The 22,633-nt window shown below is 43.3% G+C and overlaps 1 protein-coding gene across 1 annotated transcript in view; it reads left to right on the forward strand.

The window, feature by feature from the left end:
- Positions 1-22,414, forward strand: part of LOC149447427 (taste receptor type 1 member 3-like) — a gene marked incomplete at its 5' end in the record, with an annotated part of 40,324 nt that extends 17,910 nt beyond the window's left edge. The window contains 2 exons of the mRNA XM_089652532.1: positions 15,676-15,796; positions 21,440-22,414. Of these exons, the coding sequence (XP_089508658.1) occupies positions 15,676-15,796; positions 21,440-22,356 (1,038 nt within the window). The remainder of the gene's footprint in view (positions 1-15,675; positions 15,797-21,439) is intronic.
- Positions 22,415-22,633: the final 219 nt, after the last annotated feature.

Here is a 22,633-nt window from a genome sequence, read left to right on the forward strand (position 1 = left end):
GCAACACTTTACTCCAGGAAATTACAAAAAGGATCCCTTACAGTGGGGCTGTGCCCACACTGCAAGTGTTAACTGCTTGTTTAGTTTAGCAGAGAGAAGCACTTTAATTTACCTGGTCCTCTGCTCCACCATGCTCTGATGGGGGACTGTCCTTTGGTATCATCCAGTCCAATGCCGAGCTATGGATTCTGCATTGTTCTTGATGACATTAGGACCTTAGACCAACAGAGCCTGGGAGCAAAGATGGTGCAAGGACTGGTCTATCAATGAGGTGGAATGGAGCATTGGGAAAGTAGATCTTCTTTGCTATGTCCTCTAGACCTTAACAAGCAATTAACCCTTGCAGCATGGATGCAGCCCAACTTCCGGGGGTCATTTTTTATATTTCCCAGAGTAGAACCTTATTGGAGGAATCCCAAATAAATAAAACACCCTTCCTTTTACCCCTACATCACTGCTTGAGTCCTGCGGCAAAATAGAGGGTTGGAGGAAGAAACCAGTGCACAGTAGGGAACACAGGCAACCAACCCTCCTTGAAATTTAGAATACCAAAGAGGCTTTCTGATGTTGCAGTGCTGCAATGGAGAAGAAGTAGTACACAAGGTTTGCTGGAGTGGTGAAAATATGCTATCTTCTATTGCTGGCTCAAAACATTTAGAGAGCTGACAGTGTCTCTAAGTGACAGGTGTATTTTAATAAATATTATTTCCACTAAGGCTTCATATATTACCTAGTAAACTAGAACAAATCTGACCTGGATCCTTTATTTTCTATGAATGGTACATTTAACTGATCAGGCAGATTTCAGCTTTGCAGGCATAGTCTATCTGACCACCTGGGGACATGTCTGTCAACTGTCCATCAAGAACGCATGTATAACATTTATCAGAATATAGAATAGTAAAATGTCCTATTCATATTCCCTTTATTGCATTTAGGAAATAAACTGTTGCTATGCATTGTGGGTTCATAGGGTTCAATAACGTCTAAAAGACAAAAGGTTGGATGCAGCTGGGGGTCAGCTATTGTTTAAAAGGTGTAAAGCTGTCCTCAAAAGTTCAGCCCAAGCAAAAGCATTTTCTTACGTTTTATGTAGAACAGGCAGTGTTAGAACCTTTAAGGGGTAGGTTCACTTTAGAATAAACACTCACAGTTAGGGGCAGGCCCGGACTGGGACAGAATATAGGCCCGAGCACTTTGGACCCTTTCCTCGGAGACCAGTGGTGGAATGCCAGGGCCCAGTTACAAGAGCGACATTTGCGACCCTGGTAATTATGCCACTAGTGTCAGTGGGTTTTTATTTTTATTTAATTTTTCACAATTGTTTTATTTTATTATTTTTTTACATTTTTTTGTAGGCAAGAAAGACAGAGGGAAAGATAGAAGGAAGGAAGAAAGAAAGGAAAGACAGCAAGAAAGAGAGAGAAAGAAAGGAAAGAAAAGAAAGGAGAGAAACAGGAGAGAAAGAAAGAGAGAGAGAGAGAGAGAGAGAAAGAAAGAGAGAGAGAGAGAGAAAGAGAAAGAAAGAAAGAAAGAAAGAAAGAAAGAAAGAGGGAAACAAGAGACAGAGAGAGAGAGAAAGAAAAAGCGATGTATACAAGGAAGGAAAGAAATAAATGAAGGAGAGAAACAGGAGAAAGAAAGAAAGAAAGAAAGACGTATAGAAAGAGGGAAGGAGGGAAAGAAAGAGAGAAAGAGAAAGAAAGAAAGGAGAAAAAGAGAGAGGAGGAAAGAAAAAAAGAGAAAAAGAAAGAGAAAGAAAGGAGAGAAACAGGAGACAGCGAGAGAGAGAAAGAAAGAGAGAACTATAAAAAAGAAAGAAAAAAGAAAGAAAGTGAGATGAGATGGGGGGGGGGGGGCACTGAAGAAGAGGCCACTGGAGGAGATGAGAGAGGGGGCCGGTGGAGGAGATTAGGAAGGGGGCCGCTGGAGGAGATGAAGGAGGGGGCCGCTGGAGGAGATGAAGGAGGGGGCCGCTGGAGGATATGAGGGGGGGGGCCACTTGAGGAGATGAAGGAGAAGCTGCTGGAGGAGATGAAGGAGAGGCAGCTGGAGGAGATGAAGGAGGAGGGGCGGCCATGAGTGGAGCATGCAGGAGCCGACTGCATGCAAGAGATTGATAGGAGAGGCGGCTGGGCGAATGCCCGGTGTGGACTATGGCCAGTCTAGGCCTGGTTAGGGGGGTTCACAAGAATATTGAGCCCTGATGAAAGGGAGTGTCTAAGAACCCCTGAAACGTGTTGGTTTGTTTCTTTCAGATATATTATGATTAGATACAAATATTTTTACTTTCAACCATTAGGCTGGGTTCACACTATTGCAGGTGGTTGCAAGTGTGGGAATCACAGCTGTTCCCGCACCCACAACCACCCGCAGACAAAATGCGCTGCTCTTAAAAAACACGGGGGCTGCCACACAGGCACGTACAGACACGCATACACACAGATACATGTACATACACAGAAATACACATGCACAGACACACAGGTTGTTAGGTGTTTATTGCTGTCAGTGTCCCTGTTGGGGTTATTTTATCTCACCTCCTTTGCTGGTGACCACACCATTACCACTCCCTAACAAGAACAGAGACAGCAATAAAAACTTGAAAGATGTTCTCAAACACCCAGGGGCGTATTTACTACAATGCAAACAAGGCATTTGCCTAGGGTGGTATTTTTCAGGGGGGCAGCAATTTATGTGTTGCCTAGGGCAGCATAAAACCTAAATACACCATTGCAACCACCCCCACTCTTTTTTAATAAAAGGTTCCAGTACTCTGTTTGCCTTTGTTGAGGAGATATTGCTCACCTCCTGTCTCAGTGACCACACAGAAATTAAGGAAAATAACTCCAATATCTACCAAAAATCTGAATACCAGTATAAGGCTAGGTTTATACCTATGCAGTTTGCATTGAGCCATTTCTGCAGTGAGTTTTGTGGTGCGTTTTTGCACATGTGTTTTTGCAGCGTTTTTTATTGCTTGTTGCTAGGCAGATTTAAAATGCAAAATGCATAAAAAATGCATCAAACACACACTACATGCTTCTCTGCAGCATTTCCATTGAAGTCTATAGAACCAAAAACACAACTTTTTGCGTTTAAAAAAGTCCCTGACCCTTTCAAAAAATTGCTCCGGGTGAAAACGCGGAGATGTGAACATGTTTCATAGATAATCATGTTAAATGGAACGCTGCAGAAAACACTTAGGTGTGAGCACAGGGTTAGGCTGACTAACCCTATAAAAAGACACTTTCACTTTGCCCATTTAGGACAAAATTATTAATATTATTATACAGTATTTATATAGCGCCAACAGTTTGCTCAGCGCTGTACATTACAATGGGGGACAGAACATGCGACAGTACAATAACAATACAATGCGATACATGAGGGGAAAATTACTATGAATGGAATTTAGCAAAACTGGAGCAGCGACATGCATAACAACTAATCAGTTTCTATCTCCAGGTAGTTCAGTTAAAGTAGAGCTCCACCCAAAAGGGGAAGTTCCGCTTTAATGCTTTGTCCCTCGCTCCCCATTAAGGATTGGCACCTTTGGGGAGTAGAGGGGAGTGGGTACCCGAAATTGACATTTACCCGTTCCCACTTCCGCTGCAATCGCCTTTGGCAATCGGAAGTGGAAGTTGTCCCCCCCTCCCTCCCCGTAGTCTTCTGGGACATGTGACAGGTCCCAGAAGACTACGGGCCATTCACAAAGCGCAGCGCTTCTCACACATGCACAGTGGGCACACGGCTGTGAAGCCGCAAGCTGTCACAGCCAGGTGCCCACACTAAAGATGTTGGCGCCAGGGAGAAAAGATGGCCGGTGAAGCCAGCGGTGGTGAGGACACCGCTGGACTGAGGGACAGGTAAATGTCTGTATTTTAATAGTCAGCAGCTACAGTTTTTGTAGCTGCTGACTTTTATTTTTTTCCAGGTGCTTTAAGCTTTGAAAATGAAAGATAGAAGTTGATTGTTTGCTGTGCACAGCTGCTCCAAATTCCCTTTGCTCCAATTGTAGTAAATTCCCCTCCATTGTCTCCTGATGGCCACCCCCAACAAATTTTTCTTACCGCTCCATATTTCTGTGCAGCCTCTTCCACTGCTGGATTTAAACTTTGGAGGGCCCCTCAACATAAAAAAGTGAACTGAAATGAATGATAAACCACATTTGTTTCAAGTTATAAATTAGGTTCTGAAGAGGACACTTGTCTGATTTTTTTTCCCCCTTAATTTTATTTGACACAGTACACAGGTAATTGGAACTGGCAAGTCATACATCACAATTATGTATCATAATACAATATTTAATTAACAACCCACCACACTGCGCTACAACCAAAAACTTAAAGCGGAGTTCCAGCTGAATAATAAAAAAAACAAAAGTCAGCAGCTACACAAACTGTAGCTGCTGACTTTTGAAATACAGTCACTTACCTGTCCCTCGGTCCAGCGGTGTCCTCACCACTGCTGGTTTCACCGGCCGTCTTCTCTCCCTGGTGCCGGCATCTTCAGTGTGGGCACCCAGCTGTGACAACTTGCAGCTTGCCTATGACCACTGCGCATGTGCTGGTAGGTTAATTGGATCCTGTCTAAATTGGCCCTAGTATGTGTATGTATGAATGTGAGTTAGGGACCTTAGATTGTACACCCCTTGAGGGTTAGGGACTGATGTGAATGTTCAATATATACATGTGTAAAGTGCTGCGTAAATTGACAGCGCTATATAAGTACCTGAAATAAATAAATATGCGAGAAGCGTTGCACTTTGTGAATGGTCCTGTAATCTTCTGGCACCTGTCACCTGTCCCAGAAGAGTACGGGGAGAGAGGGGGGGAGGACAACTTCCACTTCCGATTGCCTAGGTGATCACAGGGGAAGTGGGAGCGGGTACTGTCAAATTCAGGTACCTACTCCCCAAAAGTGCCAATCCTTAATAGGAAGCGGTAGACAAAGGCTTAAAGCGGAACTTCCCCATTTGGGTGGAGCTCTGCTTTAAGAGTGTTGTCCTTCTAAATAATAAATAATGAACACGCATTCAATGCATTCAATGCTGCTAACCTCATAGTGCATCAAAATAACTTCAAACATGTGAACTACATGTGACCCACTACAAATGCATCTAACCTTCACTGGCAGCACAATGGAAGCATCAGATATCTCAAAATCATTTAAATATCAAAACTATAATAAACAAAGTGTCTTTAATTTAACATGCAGACCATGCAAAGAATTGTGCAAAAGATGTCCATAAAGTGTTCATATACAATTTTGAATCTGTGTTGTGTCCTTCCTGGAATCTCCACCACACACCAATTGTGCTCAAGCAGTGCCTCTCCCTTTACCCCCCGGTCACATCAAGCCTGACTTTGAAATCTTACAGTGAAGTCGCACAATTTCAAAGTCGGGGGACATGCCGATTTCAGGTGCGATTTGCAAGACATCTGACGCAGATGTCTATGAAAATCGCACCAAAAGTAGTACATGTACTACTTTAGAAATCAGTGCGGCTCCGACCAAGTTGGAACTACACCAATTTGACCACTCCAATTGCAGACAATGAGGTGTGACTTGGCATACGATGTGCAAGTTGCATGGCATGCAAATCGCATGCCAAGTCGCACCCGATGTGACCGGGGTGTTTGAAAGCAACTCACCAAATAAATATGCCAATCATCCTCATGACTGGCACAATTCGCTTTAAGATATACCATACCACAGCCTCCGGCATCTAATACTTGACCACTTCTCTCTACAGTTCAATATTCATATGGAAAAGAAAAATAAAACTCCAATGGCATAGTAATCTCAGCCCTGTCGGTGCAGGGTATTCTGACTCAGATTGTTGTGATAGCAATTTATCCCTTGTGAGACCTCTCTGCCTAGCCTGTATAAGCAGATATAATCACTGTGGGCAATCCTTATCAGATAGCTTGAACTCACCAACACTGTGTTCATCCAGAAGTTGCTTTATTCTGTACATGTGACAACAGGATACAGCAGAATGAATGGTTTCTAGTATTATGCGGTCAAAAGATGATACTTTCTGTAGCGTACTATGCAGAATACATGTGTCCCTGTTACATGTGGTCTGTTAGCTGTCTCCATGACACAGGAAGTGCTGAACTCAAGAAGAAGGGAGGAGCTTTATATACAAAGGGATTGTGTCATAGATCTCAGGGAGGCAACATAAAACAAATGCATTACCAAATAAGACCACTGGATGGCAGCATTACTAACTATAGAAATGTCCATAGGAAATGGTACAAAAAATAAACTATATGAATTCTCATGTACATTAACATAAATATTAACTGTGTAACAGCATACAGGGAGAGAAGAGAGAACACGGCACAGAGTAAAAGCACTACATTTTACACACACATTATATTAGCACATTTATCCCTTTGATTGCCACTGTCAGGAATGGATTCAGCACTGGTGGTGGGACTCTCCTGCCGTGTAGGCTGCAGTACCAGAGCTGACCAGCGGGTGCTCTCAGCACTGGTGGTGGGACTCTCCTGCCGTGTGGGCTGCACTACCAGAGCTGACCAGCGGGTGCTCTCAGCACTGGTGGTGGGACTCTCCTGCCGTGTGGGCTGCAGTACCAGAGCTGACCAGCGGGTGCTCTCAGCACTGGTGGTGGGACTCTCCTGCCGTGTGGGCTGCAGTACCAGAGCTGACCAGCGGGTGCTCTCAGCACTGGTGGTGGGACTCTCCTGCCGTGTGGGCTGCAGTACCAGAGCTGACCAGCGGGTGCTCTTAGCAGCCAGAAGCTCACAATCAGCCAAACCTGGGGCTGATTACAGAAAGGTGTATATAAGGCATGACCAGGCCTGTGCTCTGAGCCTTGGTGTATGTCCCCCATGTGCCCCTGTATCCTGTTCCTAGTTCCTGTGAGAAGATACCGTGTTGCCGACCCTGTCTGATCCTGATTCCTGTTGACCGTCTCCTGTTCTGACTACTGGCTCATCCCTGACTATTCTTCTGCCTGATCCTCTGTACTGCGCTGTCCGTGAGTTACTGAACCCGGCTTGTGACCTTGACCATTCTCTGCCTGCTCCTTTGATACCTTGCTGCCCGCACGTTGCTGACTTGGCCCGTCTGACCACGCTAACTACTCTGCCATCCATCCATCCTGCACGGATCCAGCCGTACCTGCACATACCTCTGGCGGATCCCTCTATCACTAGCAGGTGTACTCAGGGGCCGCGACCTGGTTCCTGTCTGCTCCAAGTCCATCCCCACCATCAGGGGCCCTGGTGAATAGCAGACTGGGACTTAGACTCCGCGCCCTGGGGAATCCTGCCCTGAGGACCGCTAGAGGTACCACCAGGCAGTCGTTACAGAACCCTACGGCCGGCCTGACCATTCCACCTCTCCAGCCCTGACTACGCCTGTGTTCCTGCACCTCCTAAGATTAGTGGAAGGTTAGTTTGTTCACTGTGCGTTTTATATATATATATATATATATATATCTGGGTGGCTAATAACCTGTATTATATTATACCTGAGACCTGCGTTTCCCTGTGTCAGTCCGCACCTTTCTGGTCATTCCTTGATTCCTGACAGCCACATTAACCCTTTGTTCACCATCACCCAGCCAGTGCCATTAGTACAGTGTCAGTATATAGAATTTTTCACTGATCACTGTATTCCTGCCGCTAGCGACATCAAATAGTGTCAGGCAGGGGCGGACTGACAAATCATGGGGCCCCTGGGCAATAGGGGATCATGGGGCCCCTGTGTCCTTGCACCAAACTCAAAAAAGCCTATGAAAAAGGTACCAGGGGCATCTTATGGGGCACCCTACTGACCCCGGGCCCTCGGGCAGTGCCCCAGTTTCCAAATGGTCAGTCCGCCCCTGGTGTCAGGGTCAGTTACAGCCCCTCCCAGCCAGGGTCAGCTAGCGTTAGATTGCCTGCACACTATCGCACTCATACTATAGGTCGATCACACCCATTACTAGTATAGTGTTTATACGGATCAATATAATGATCATGAACACAACTATACTAGTGCCTCCTTTGTATAGTGTCCCCAAAAATGCAGTGTTAGTAGGATCAGCCCCGTTCACTGCCAGCACTAGCGCTTAGCCCCTCCGCTGTTTTTCATATAAGATATGTACCACTTGACTGTGGGCCAAAGCAATTTATACACACAACAATACATCGCCGCCCACCGAAATTCAGCTCTTGCCAGACAATTCGCATGGAAACCTATCAGTGTCTGAATTTAGAACTTTTTTGTGCCTAACTCCCAAATGGTCATTACAAAAAAAAATGAATTGCGGTCATATTGGTCCAAAGATTGCATTCAACATATCCCCATGTTCTCTGCTGGGACAGTGGACAGTGTAAATAAAAAATAACCCCTGTCCCTCCCCTCTTCCCATGCTCTTTTGCAAAGGTGAATGCAAGCGTTGGTTCCATGTCGGAATGTGAACAGAGATTGCACCATGCATGTGAGGTATCACCGCAAATGTCAGATCGAGGGCAGTAATTTTAGCACTGGAACTCCTGTGTAAATATAAATTGGTGACCTGTAAAGGCTTTCAAAGTGTTGCCTATCAATATTAAAAATGTATTGACTTTGTCGCCATTTCTCGGGCATGCACAATTTTAAAGCATGTCATGTTTGGTATCCATTTACTCAGTGTAACATCATCTTTTATATGTTATCAAACAATTGGGCAATATATTGTGTTTTTGTGCATTAAAATTCTAAAAAGAGTATTTTTCCCAAAAGATCTTCTTTTAAAAAAATCGCTGTGCAAATACTGTGTGACATAAAAAAACAACCAACACCAACCTCTTCCTTCTCTAGGGCCTCTGCTTTAAAAAATATATAATGTTTGGGGTTCATAGTAATTTTCTTAAAAAAAAAACATTTTTTTTCATCTGAACAAAGTGTCAGAAAAGGCTTGGTCTTAAAGAGTGGGTGGTATGTGGCATATGCTTCTAATGTTAGCCCTGAAATTCCAGGATAGTAGAACCCCCCCCCCCCCAGATTACCCCTTTTTGGAAAGTAGACGCCCCAAGGTATTTGTTAAGAGGCATTGTGAGTATTTTGCAGATCTCGTTTGTTGCCACATGATTTTGGAATACGAAGAAAAAAACTAAAATATATTTTTTCTTTTCTTTTTTTCTTTTTCAAAACCCTGTGACAAAAAATATATCTGTAAAATACTCACCATGCCTCTTCACAAATTCCTTGGGGTGTCTACTTTCCAAAAAGGGTCCATGGGGGGGGGTTGTACTATCCTGGCATTGTAGGGCCTCCAAAACTGTGATAGGTAGTGGGGAATTGATATGAGGAAATATGCCCTTTGAAATCCTGGAAGTGGTCATTGGATTTTGGGGCCCTGTATGTAGCTAGGCTGCCAAAAAGTCTCTTACATGTGGTATCCCCATACTTGGAAGAAGTAGCAGAATGTGTTTTGGGGTGTTATTCCACATATACCCATGGCATGCATGAGCAATATATCATTTAAGTGACAACTTTGTGTAAAAACAATTGTCATTTTTAAAACATGTGTGGCAAAAAATAAAATGTTCCATGGGCTCAACATGGCTCTCTGCAAAGTCCTTGGGGTGCCTACTTTCCAAAAAGTGGTCATTTGGGAGGGTCTTTGTACTGCCCTGGTATTTCAGGACTTCAAGAAATGTGATAGGCAGTCAGAAAGTAAAAGCTGCGTAAATTCCAATATATATAGCATAGTTTGTAGACGCTATAACTTTCACACAAACCAATTAATATACTGTACATGTATTCAGATTTTTTTTTACCAAAGATATGTAGCAGAATACATTTTGGCCTAAATTTATGACTAATTTTGAGTTTATTGGATATTTTTTATAACCAAAAATGAAAAATATCGATTAAAAAAAAGGATTTTGGTCTTTTTTTATTTATAGCGCAAAAAGTAAAAGCCGCAAAGGTAATCAAATGCCACCAAAACAAAGCTCTATTTGTGTGAAAAAAGGACATACATTTTGTTTGGGTACAGCATTGTATGACTGCACAATTACCAGTTGAAATAGCACAGTGCTGAATAGCAAAAAATGGCCTGGTTATTAAGGGGGGTAAATGTTCCCGAGGGTAAGTGGTTAATGTCAGTAGCAGTGTGCTTTAGGTAGGTTAAAAAAAAGGAAAATGCACCATTGTTTCTGGGCCCTACTATGGGTACAAACAACCAGGGGTGGACTGACCATTTGGAAACGCGGGCACTGCCTGAAGGCACGGGGTCAGTAGGGGGCCCCATGAGATGCCCATGGTACCTTTTTCATAGGCTTTTTTGAGTTTGGGCAAAGACCCATGATCCCTATTGCCCGGGGGCCCCATGAGTTGTCAGTCCGCCCCTGCAAATTATATACTAATATACACATATTGTATGTGGTTCCTTGTGAGTGCCAGGAGCAGGAGAATTTATTTTGGGTTATTCTTTGGTGGTTAATTATGGTGATAGAAGAGAAGAAAGAAATACACAGCTAAAATTAAAAAAATATTTTTATTTACTAATTTGACAATAAAAAAAGTTTATATATAATTCAATATCCATTATAATTTACCACCAAAAGAAAGCCCAGTTTGTCCTAAAAAAAAAGGCATAATCCATCTGGATACACAGTTGTTGTGATGATACTGTATGTACAGTTTTACTAAAACATTTCAAAATTGCAAAAATACTGTTCAGGAATTAACATTTATTTTCCCTAAGGGGTTAAACATTTGATATGTTTTCTATTTTCTTTTGTGAATAAATTTATGAGATTTGCAGTGTTCCAGCTTTTTGAAATTGGGGGTTGTAAAAAAGAAAACCAATACAGCCACCACATTTAAGGAATGGTAAACTGCAAAATATATATATATTTTTGTTTTTGGGTTTAATATAATTTTTAACCCTTCTCCACTAGAACAAAAAAAACTGCATTTTGGCTGAAGGTGAGCTTCAACCTATCATATTCCACATATTAGTTTTTCGGTGGACAGACCCTGTAACGCTCCAGAATAAATTCATTGCTAGTGCTGTGTTTTTCCTTCTACAAAACAGGACAGCTTGAAGTCGATAACCTGCAGCGTGTCAAGGTAAAATGACTGTACTAGTGAAGCGTGCTATCATTGCCAGAGAGAATCAATAATGCAAAATAGTGCAACTAAAATAAACATAACAAGGCAGAAAATGACAGTCGCACCAACACACCATTATTTCCCCGCTCTCACATATTGTTCTATATATATTCTGCTTATTAAAATATTAATGCAAAAAATCCCCCAAATGAATATTCTAGGTTTTTCTGCATTACTGAATTTGTGACTAAACACAATAAAAAAAATTTGCTTTTCAGAGAAGAAATGTGTTTCTTGGAATTATCATTGCTTTAATAGTTTCTGCACTTGAATGTTTGTGGAGAGGAGGCCATAGGCAATAAAGTGAGAACTCTATTTTGACTGGTCGACCATTTACAGACTTTGTTTGGATGACCTTTTGTCTAGCTTACGCTGCCACCAGCATACCAGACAATGTTCACTGGTAATGTTTGCTCATGTATTCATTTTCAGTGCCAGGCACAAGGTTGTGGACCAGTAGGAAGAGTAGCTTGCCAGTATTTTATCCCCTACATTAAAGCTCAGCTGAACATTCAATTAAATCAGCTAAATGCATGTCCAGTGCATCAAAACAAAAGATATGCAAAGTCTTACAACTTGTTTTTCTTATAAAGCAGGAACAGCCTGAGTTAAAAATGTCCTGTCCTCTGCCAGCAAGATCTTTGCTTTCTGTGTGGAAACGGTGGTCTCTTTGAAGAGCTTCGACATGCCCATATGAGTCACACCTATAGCTCTGTAGTCAGCAAAGCTCATTCTTCCTCCTGATTGGAGAGCTCTGGATCTGCTCAGCAGGATTGTAAGGGACCTATAGCTTTCCAATCAGAAAAGCTCATGTTTCTTCTTGATTGGATGGCTCTAGCTCTGACTCAGCAGGGGTTGTATAAGATGTGTGGCTCTCCAATGAGAAGAGCTCATGCTTCTTCCTGATTGGAAGGCTCTAGCTCTGACTCAGCAGGGGTTGTGTCAGATCTATAGCTCTCCAATCAGCAAAACTCTGTTTCTTCCATACCTCTGCATATACATGTTGACTCACCAAATACTCAGTGAGTTCCTAACTTCCTGTTTGGACAGACAAAACAGTGACTTTGATGCACTGAAATGCCAAAAAGTGTTGTTAGCCCTACTAACTGGACTGCAAAACTATCACCCACCTCTCTCTGTCCCTTTCCAAATGCATAAATGTATTTATATCCTAGCCAAACTATGCTGCTGTCCTGAATCTCAAGAGGATGCTCTCACATATAGGATGTACGGGATGCTATGGATGGGTCCCGAAGGCAGGTATGCTTCCCTGGTATTTGGGCTTTGGTTCCTTTAAGGAGGATGATAAGAGACATTTTTAAGCACTCAGGGGTTCTCACCCATGTAGGGTGAGGGGTTCTGGGGTAGTCTGGTTAGTAGAGGACAAGACTGATTTGCAGTTCTTTAAGGATTGGTAAGTCCTCATTCTGAGGTTCGGAGAGACTTTGGGTGGGAAAGAGAATCCAACCCTAATTACAGGGAGCTTGGTCCTAAAAGGGCTAACCTGCCTACAAAGGAGCAGAAAGGAGTAAGCCCCTCTTGGTGAGCTGGAGTGGAACAGTTCACAGCTCCTGTGGCCTTTGCGAAATCCTGAAGCAGACGGGAACTCTAAACCCTGGTGTGGGACTGGTATACTGGGGGAGAGCCATTGTGTTGTTTTGAACAACATAGATTTATGGACTGCTTGCATTTATTTTCTGAAGAAATCTGTTTTGTATGTTTGATTTTCAAAGAATGAAAAAGACTGTTTTACATCTTACAGTAAGCAGTGGGTTCTTGTGAGATACAGTATATTGCCAAAAGTATTGGGGCACCCCTCCAAATCATTGGATTCAGGTGTTCCAATCACCTCTATGACCACAGGTGTATAAAATCAGGCACCTAGGCATGCAGACTGCTTCTACAAACATTTGTGAAAGAATGGGTCGCTCTCAGGAGCTCAGTGAATTTAAGAGTGATTCCGTGATAGGTTGCCACCTGTGCAATAAGTCCATCCATGAAATTTCCTTGCCACTAAATAGTCAACTGTTAGTGGTATTATGACAAAGTGGAAGCAACTGGGAACAACAACAGAAACTCAGCCATGAAGTGGCAGGCCACGTAAAATGACAGAGCAGGGTCAGCGCATGCTGAAGCGCACAGTGCTCAGAAGTTACCAACTGTCTGCAGAGTTAATAGCTAAAGACCTCCAAACTTCATGTGGCCTTCAGATTAGCACAAAAACAGTGTGTAAAGAACTTCAAGGAATGGGTTTCCAAGGCCAAGCAGCTGCATCCAAGTCTTACATCTCCAAGTGTAATGCAAATGTCAGATGCAGTGATGTAAAGCACGCTACCACTGGACTCTAGAGAAGGTAGGGCTTGTTCTCTGGAGTGACAAATCATGCTTCTCTGTCTGGCAATCCGATGGATAAGTCTGGGTTTGGTGGTTGCCAGGAGAACGGTACTTGCCTGACTGCATTGTGCCAAGTGTAAAGTTTGGTGGAGGGGGGATTATGATGTGGAGTTGCTTTCAAGGGTTGGGCTTGGCCCCTAGTTCTGGTGAAGGGAACTCTTAGGGTATCAGTATACCAAGACATTTCAATTTCATGCTCCCAACTTTGTGGGAACAGTTTGAGGATGGCCCCTTATTGTTCCAACATGACTGTGCACAAAGCACGGTCCATAAAGACATGGATGAGCAAGTCTGGTAACTCAACTGGCCTGCACAGAGTCCTGACCTCAACCCGACAGAACACCTTTGGGATGAATTAGAGTGGAGACTGCATCCAACATCAGTGCCTGACTTCACAAATGTGCTTCTGGAAGAATGGTCAAACATTCTCATGGACACACTCCTAAACCTTGTGGACAGCCGTACCAGAAGAGTTGAAGCTGTTATATCTGTAAAAGGTGGGTCAACTCAATATTGAACTCTACATACTAAGACTGTGATGCCACTAAAGTTCATGTGGGGTAAAAGCGGCATTCCAATACTTTTGGCAATATAGTGTAGTTCTGGGGCACTCCTACATCAAAAGGAACTGCAAGAATTTTAAAAGCCTGGTGATGTTACAGAGGGTAATATAGGCTGTTTCTCTCTGTAAGAACAAGGTAAAATAAAAAAATAATTCAGAGACGTGATCTAAAAGGTGGAAGGCTAGGTTTAGGGCTACTCTTTTAATCCCTCTCCAAAAATATTTTTTTTTGTTTTACATACAATGGAAAAGGATTAGAACAGCTTTTTATTGCTTTCTGTGCCCCTGCCAGAGAAATTCACCCTCTCTATTTGTCATATTTACCATTATCATAGAAACTGAAATTAAATGAAAATCACAACTTTTGGGTTGTCTCCAGGACAGTAATGGAGGAGAACATTAGTTCTGCTGACCCTGGTGACAACAAGGGATTCCCTCAGTTTGGAGGTATTTTCTATCACTTCTTGTTTTGGCTATGGGACAGGAAGAGAAGGGAAGTCTTCCCAAAAAGACAAAGATGGCAAAAAAAAAAACTTTAAAAGAATATAGTTACTGCGCATTCTGATTGGTCTGGCAGTCTTCTAGAACCTGTGAAGTGTCCCAGAAGACTATGGGAGGAAGGAGGGGGGGCCGAACTTCTGGCTCACTCTGCTGCAACGAATTGAGCTGGAAGTGGGAGTGGATACCAGTCAAAACCAGGTATCCACTCCCCCCAAAATGTGCCAAATATGGCAGTGGAACTCCACTTTAACAAATGTCAAGATCAGGGGAGAACTGACAACTCATGGGGCCCCTGGGCAATAGGGGATCATGGGGCCCCTGTGTCCTTGCCCAAACTCAAAAAAGCCTATGAGAAAGGTACCAGGGGCATCTCATGGGGTCCCCTACTGACCCTGGGCCCTTGGGCAGTGCCCGAGTTTCCAAATGGTCAGTCCACCCCTGGTCAAGATCATTCAGAATAATAGGAATAGGGTAGATGTAATTGAAATACAATGTGGTAAAATATATGATTTTACATTTTCATCATAGATACGCTTTAACCCCTAAAGTGAACCTGCTTAAAGAATTTTAGTGAGAGCTTTGTACTTGTGTTCCTGTGTCTGCATATCTGTTGTGGCTGTTATAAAGGGAGTCATTTTTTGTTTTATACCATGAAGAATGCATCAGGAAGAATAAGCAGGAGATCCCAAAACTCTCCAGAGGATGGAGTTTGAAACTATAACACACTTTTGGAGTGTCTAAAACATAAAAGAATTCAAGGGATGACTGAGCCCTCCATGTTCCACTTGTAACTTAAATCTAATTTTTTGAGTGGACAGATCCTTTAGTAAAAATATTTTGGATCCAGGCTCAAGCTTTTTATCAGGGGTCAGAAGAGCTTAACTATAACCTTTTCCTGATTCCTCCTGTCTCTTTCAGGAGTTGTAAATCTCCTTTAAACTATCCCTCCATGGTCTGGCTGATTTTTTTTTAGACCATTATAATAAACTTGCAACACAAAATAATCTAAATAATTAATATCAATAGGAGAACAAGATATTTGTAATAAGAATACATGTTTTGACTGCTTGTTTTTTTTTTTTTTGCAGGTCCCAGAGTCTACATGTTCCCGGAATTGCTCAGAAGGCCAGGTCAAATTGATCAAACACTTCACGTCCTGCTGCTTTGAATGTCTTACTTGTCCTGAGGGAACCTTTGCAAACTCTACAGGTTGTCACTCTATCCAGTCTGTTTTGTTTTTTTTACTTTGACCTAGTTGGAACATTACAGTGTATGTATAGCCAAACCTTTTTTTTTGTTTTGGATAGAGTAGGGAAGGGTTAAAACCCCTGCTAGATTATTTATTTGTAGTATATATTTATTTTTTGCTGACTGTGTACCATTGGAGAAATTTCCGTTCGCTTTCTGTCCCAGATATGCAACAGAAGTTAGTAGAAAGATCCCAAAGTGAAAGTCCCTATAAGGAGATTTCCCCTCAATTTTTGTTTGGGGAACAACTCTAACATTTAGGATTCCTCCTCACTTTCTCGGTGATCCTGGTCACCAGTACAAACAGAGGGGTGACTATACCCAATGGAGACTCAAACAGCAATAAAAACTTGACAAAAGTTCTAACCCTGGTTTTGCCTTCAAATGCACTTTAAGCTCTTGCCTAGCTACAGCAATCTTAAAGAGACATTGGCACCTTTCCCATTCTGGTCAAAGTGATCGTGTCTATGTACAGCTTACCTCTAACCACTGTACACTCATGCATAGAATAATGTACCTACTATAACCGAGCAGGTCATGGGTAAAAGTAAACGCTGGTGCTTGGTAGAGGCTCCAGTCTATCGTCACTGATAAACTACTATAATGCAAAGTCCAACAATGAGTTCCAATGTTTATTATATCTAAAAACAGCTTACATTACACAGTCCGCTTATACATTTTGGCCAAATACGGCCCAAGTCAAGCTGACATATACTGTACATACCAATGTGCATAATTTACACTTTACATTCATGTCTCCAGCAGCACTCCTTCCTCTGTGGCCATCACTGCAAAATGCTTCTGGTTACAGAAAAGTGTGTGAACTCCTCCCCTGAGGCTAGCAGTCAACTGGCCCCTGAATGGGCAAAGTGACAGTGTATCTTTAAGGATATGGGAAACTTTATTTTCTGAGTCAATATTTAAAGCTGAATTGTTTTCTAGGGACCTATGAAATAAACATTTAAAAAGTATATTTTTACAGATGTAGCATCAACCCTACAGGAACAGCTGGTTATGTTGGGTCCTCTGTTCTTACCTTGGCAAGTGCCTCAGCACCACTGACACTTTGGGTATACACTTTAGTAAAGATAAATTAGTAATTTTTGTTAATACCTTAGGGTCACCCTGAAGTGAGACTCGAGACCTTGTAGCAAATAACAGAGTATATTGTCAAGTAATCAAGGTATAACAATGAAAAATGTAGCATAATGAACAAAACGCTGAGGATTCATGTTAAAACACCACAGCAAACTGAAATCAGACCGGCATAAACTGTAGCTCTCCTCACTATGTGAGCCAAAAAAGGCAGCCAAACAGGTACCCACACAGCTAGGGACTAAGTTGCCAATGGGCTTGTCAGGGATACCAAAACAAGTATCCAGCAAGGAAGACCAGATCAGTGGGCTGCACCTTAAGAAATCAGGAGCAGGCTGAGCAAAGGAAAATGAAGTTTATTAACATAAATATTACTCTTAAAACACCAATAACATCAATAAAACATAACAATGGAAAGTGCCAAAATAAATGTGAAAGCGCAGTAACCTAAACGACAACCTAACTATATGCTAATGGAGGGAGGACACAAAAGAAGGGCAAGATTGGCACTAAGACAAGACACAAAAAGAGCAGGGAGCAAGAGAGCTGGGAGAGCAAGATGCAGGGAGCAAGGTACTGGGAGAGCAGGATGCAGGGAGCAGGATACAGGGAGCAGGTCACAGGAACAGGTCTCAGGGCCAGGTACAGGAACAAGGATCAGGAACAGGGATCAGGCTCAGGCAGGGACATGGCTTACAGGAAGAACACTGAAGCACTGAATTCAGTCAATGGCAAGATTATATACCTCCCAGCAGTCCACATCAGGTGCAGCCTAATTACTTGGACAGCCCAGCTGCTTAAAGACACCCACTAGTGGCCACCAGAACTGCATCATTTGACTTCAGGGAATAAAAGTGCCACCAGCAGATGACCCAAGTAATGACACAGATCCTTACAGGGCTCTTGAAATGCAAGAGCTAAGCCTAGGCCTTTGTAAAAGGGAGTTGTCGATATACTGAGAACTGTGCTTGATAGTCAGTGAATTATGAACAGTCCTGAAATTTAGACTTCTGCTGGCTACTTTGGGGCCCTTGGAGTTGTTTGCACGCTTAATGAAAAATGTGATGTGGGGTATTTCTGCAAATAGTCTTAGAAAATAAGGGTTCCTTGGAACACTGAAGTGGGGGGGGGGCAGCAATTGGGTTAAGGTTCTGCAGTATAGGCTCTAGCCAAACAGGAAGTGGCTACTGTGAAGTAACAGTAAAGACCAAGGATAATAAGTTAAGTCTTCCCAAGGGGTATGCACAAAATCAACAAAGAGGTCACTAATGGGTCAATTACCCCCACCCCAGTTCCTATTGATCTGTCACAGCAGGCTTCTTCCAATGGAGGGGGCCCCCTTTAACCACTAGCCTACAGGGCACTTATACTCTCTTCCTGCCCAGGCCAATTTCCAGCTTTCAGCGCTGTCGCACTTTGAATGACAATTGCGCGGTCATGCAACACTGTACCCATATGAACTTTTTATAATTTTTTTGTGACAGAGAGAGGGCCACTGGTGTAAATTATTATTAGTATTATTATACAGGATTTATATAGCGCCAACAGTTTGCTCAGTGCTTTACAATATAACGGGAGACAATACAGCAACAATATAGTTCAATACAAGAGGGTTAGGAGGGCCCTGCTCCTTGGAGCTTACAATCTAAGAGGGAGAGGCTAGTGGTATAAAAGGTAGTAACTGTGGGGGATGGACTGGTAGGAGGAGTAGAAAATTCCATTATTAGCTGAGGGCAGGATAGGCTTGCCTGAAGAGATAGGTTTTCCGAGATTGCCTAAAAGTGAGCAGAGTAGGCGATAGTCTGTGTCAGGAATGGACTGGCCAGCAATAGTGGGACTCACCTGCCTTGTGAGCTGCAGTACCAGGGCTGGCCAGCGGGTGCTCCCAGCAATCAGAGACTCAACCTTGCAGCCAGTCAAACACCTGGAACTAATTATACTGATGTATTTAAGGGACATTCAGACCTGCAGACTCTGCCTTGGTGTTGTGTTTCTCTTGGGCCCTGTATCCTGTTCCTGCTCTCTGTTCCTGTCTGATTCTCTGCTGACCCTGCTCTGATCCCTGGCTTGTCTGACCATTCTCCTCTGCCTGACCCTCTGTACCACGCTGCCCGCTACCTGCTGAACCTGGCCTGTGACCCTGACCATTCTCCGCTTGCTCCCCCTATACCTACCTGCCCGACTGATATTGACCCGGCCTGCCTGACGACGCTTGCATTGTATGTACTGTTATCTGTGGGTGGTTGGTTGGTTTGTTTGCACTGTGTTATGTTTTAGTATTGCACTGCGTTTATGTTTCTATGGTTAGTGTTAATAAATTACATTGTTTATAACATATCTGAAGTCTGCGTTTCCCTGCGTCAGTCACACACCTCTGGTCATACCCGGGAGCCCTGACAGTCTGATTGGGGTAGAGAGTTCCAAAGGATGGGGGAAGCTCTGGAGAAGTCCTGGAGACCAGCATGGGAGGAGGAGACAAGGGAGCTAGAGAGCAGGAGGTCATTCGAGGAGTGGAGAGTACGGTTTGGGTGATATTTGGAGACAAGATTAGTGATGTAATTTGGAGCAGAGTAATAAATGGCTTTATATGTTATTGTTAATGTTTTGAATTTTATCCGTTGGGGAATGGGAAGCCAGTGGAGGGATTGGCAGAGAGGGGAGGCAGATACAGAACGGTTAGTAAGGTGGATGAGTCTGGCAGCAGCATTCATGATAGACTGAAGAGGGGATAGCCTGCAATGAGGTAGGCCAATGAGGAGGGAGTTACAATAGTCAAGGCAAGACATAACAAGGGAGTGAATAAGTTGCTTAGTGGTTTCCGAGGTTATGAACGGGCGTATCTTGGAGATATTGCAGAGGTGAAGTCTACAATATTTAGACAGCGATTGGATTTGGGCTGAAAGGACAGGACAGATGGGAGTCTAGGAGTACACCTAGCACCCTGGCATGAGAGGAGGAACTGATGGCTGTGTTATTGGTCTTGATGGAGAAGTCAGGGGAGGGGGCACGGGCTGGAGGGAATACTAAGAGCTCAGTTTTGGAAAGATTGAGTTTGAGGAAGTGGAGTGACATCCTTGCCGATATGTCGCTTAGCAGGTTAGTAAGGCGAGAGGAGACTGAAGGGGTGAAGTGAGGGGTAGAAAGATAGCTTTGTGTGTCATCAGCATAGAGATGGTACTTAAAGCCATGAGAGTTTATCAAGGGACCAGGGAAGGAGGTGTAGATGCAGAAGAGTAGGGGTCCAAGGACAGAACCTACAGAAAGAGGGAGTGGAGAGGAGGAGCCAGAGTTATAGGTAATGCTAAAGGAGCGCTGTGATAGGTAGGAGGAGAACCAGGAGAGAGCAGAGTCTCTGAGACCAATAGAGAGGAGGAGGGGATGGTCAGCAGTATCAAAAGTAGTGGCCATTGGTTTTAGCAGTTAGTAGATCATTAGTGAGTTTTAGTAGGGCAGTTTCATTGGAGTGTAGTGAGCGAAAGCCAAACTGTAAAGGGTCAAGAAAGTTGTTGTTAGTGAAGTAGGAGCTCAGGCGATTGTAGACTAAGCGTTCTAGGAGTTTAGCGGTAAACAGGAGCAGGGAGATGGGTCTGAAGTTGTTCAGGTTGGTGGGGTCCAGGGAGGGCTTTTAAAGTATGGGAGTGATCTGTGCATGCTTTAGAGGGGAGGGGAAGGCACTGTTAGAGAGGGAGAGATTGAAGATGTGAGTGAGGGAGCATAGGATGGAAGAAGAGGGTGACCGTAGTAGTTGTCTCTGACCAAACAATCAGAAACAAATTTCATGACGGTGGCCTGAGGGCCTGATGTCCTCTAGTGGGCCCTGTGCTCACTGTCCGGCACCATAGAGCTCTGTTGGCATTTGCCATTGAACACCAGAATTGGCAGGTCCGCCACTGGCGCCCTGTGCTTTTCAGAGATGAGAGGAGGTTCTCCCTGAGTACATGTGACAGACCAGAAAGGGTTTGGAGAAGCCGTGGAGAATGTTATGCTGCCTGTAACATCATTCAGCATGACTGTTTTGGTGGTGGGTCAGTGATGGTCTGGGGAGGCATATCCATGGAGAGACATATAGACCTTTACAGGCTAGACAATGGCACCCTGACTGCCATTAGGTATCGGGATGAAATCCTTGGACCCATTGTCAGACCCTACACTGGTGCAGTGGGTTCCTCCTGGTGCACAACAATGCCCAGCCTCATGTTGTGAGAGTATGCAGTTAGTCTGCTTCACACACCCACACGCATTTCTATCTACGTCTGGTATTGTGATAGACCCTTACAGATCCAGAGGGTTCTTGTCTATGCCTTTTTTTCTGAATGGTCAGACTTCAGTACTCTGACAATAGTAAACAACATCAGGAGGGAGACCCACAGCTGCTTACCAGGACGGTTAGATGAAAGACCCTGATACTGCACAGAGGGGTCTCAAGTGCTCTACGTAGGACGTTTTTAATTGAAAACCTCCATTGTTCTTTTCTGACATGTAACTGTTTACTTTTTTAAATTCTTACAGAATGCACCCCATGTCCTTCTGGCCAGTGGTCCAAGTCAGGAAGCAAAGCATGCCAAAATCCAGCCTTCAGTTTTCTAACATGGAGGAACTATTATGTTATTGCACTTCTTATATTTATGGGACTAATTATGGTCATTATTGGCACAGTGGCTGTGATCTTATTCCAAAATTGGCACACCCCCCTGCTTGTTGCTTCTGGCAAAATTGAGACCTTCATGACTCTGCTGGGTCTGGTATGTATGTGTGCCTCCATTTTCTTTTATATTGGAAAACCTTCTGACACAATGTGTTTTCTACAGCAGCCTATACTTTCCTTGAGCTTCGCTATGTTTCTAGGGCCAATACTGATAAAATCCATGCAGCTTCAGTTTAGTTCCCTGTCTATGGGATCCTGTTTGCATTGGTTACTTTATCCGGGAAGATGGAGCATCCTAATAATTACATTCTTGGGTCAGTTTGCGTTCTGTACCTTGTATGTGAAGTCCTCCCAGCCCCTCTCGGTGAAGCTGGCATCACATGATGTGAGTTCCCTGACCATTTATGTTAGTTGTGAATATGAACCACTGCTTCAGTTTGGTTTGATGTTTGCCTACAATGGGATCCTGGTCTTGTTATCCTTTATATGTTCTTTTATGGCTGAAACACCCGTCAACCAATATCACATGGCAAGAGATATCACCATAGCCATGCTGACTGTGATTCTTGCCTGGATCATTTTTATACCCACTTACGTCAGCACAAATGTTGGCTACAAATCTCTCATTCAGATGGTTTTTATTCTGAGCAGCTGTCTGGGGGTTCTGTCTGCTGTTTTCTTCCCAAAATGCTACATCCTACTCTTTAAGAAGGAAATGAACAATGGTGACTACTTCAGCACTTGTATACCAAAGAGTCAAGGTGAAAAGGCAAATGAATAGACACATTTATTTGGCTAACTTTTGCAAACTTGTGTTAACATAATAAAATATATTTAAGATTCAATGTTTTGATTTTAGTGAATATGTAAATCACCAGCAGCTAAGCTAAATAAGCAGCTAAGGATCCGTTACTCAGTAATTTGCTTAAATGCAGACAGTACTCCAGTAAACAATACATTGTAAAGGTTAGTAGGAAGTTAAGTGGTTATCATAAACAACTTTGATGTCAGAGACTGCATGAAGTCACTTTTGAAGTAGTAAGGGCTACCATTTAGAG

Source organism: Staurois parvus, unplaced genomic scaffold, assembly GCF_062004578.1.
Source record: "Staurois parvus isolate SC_StPar_1 unplaced genomic scaffold, SC_StPar_1.0 ptg000686l, whole genome shotgun sequence".
Classification (NCBI taxonomy): domain Eukaryota; kingdom Metazoa; phylum Chordata; class Amphibia; order Anura; family Ranidae; genus Staurois; species Staurois parvus.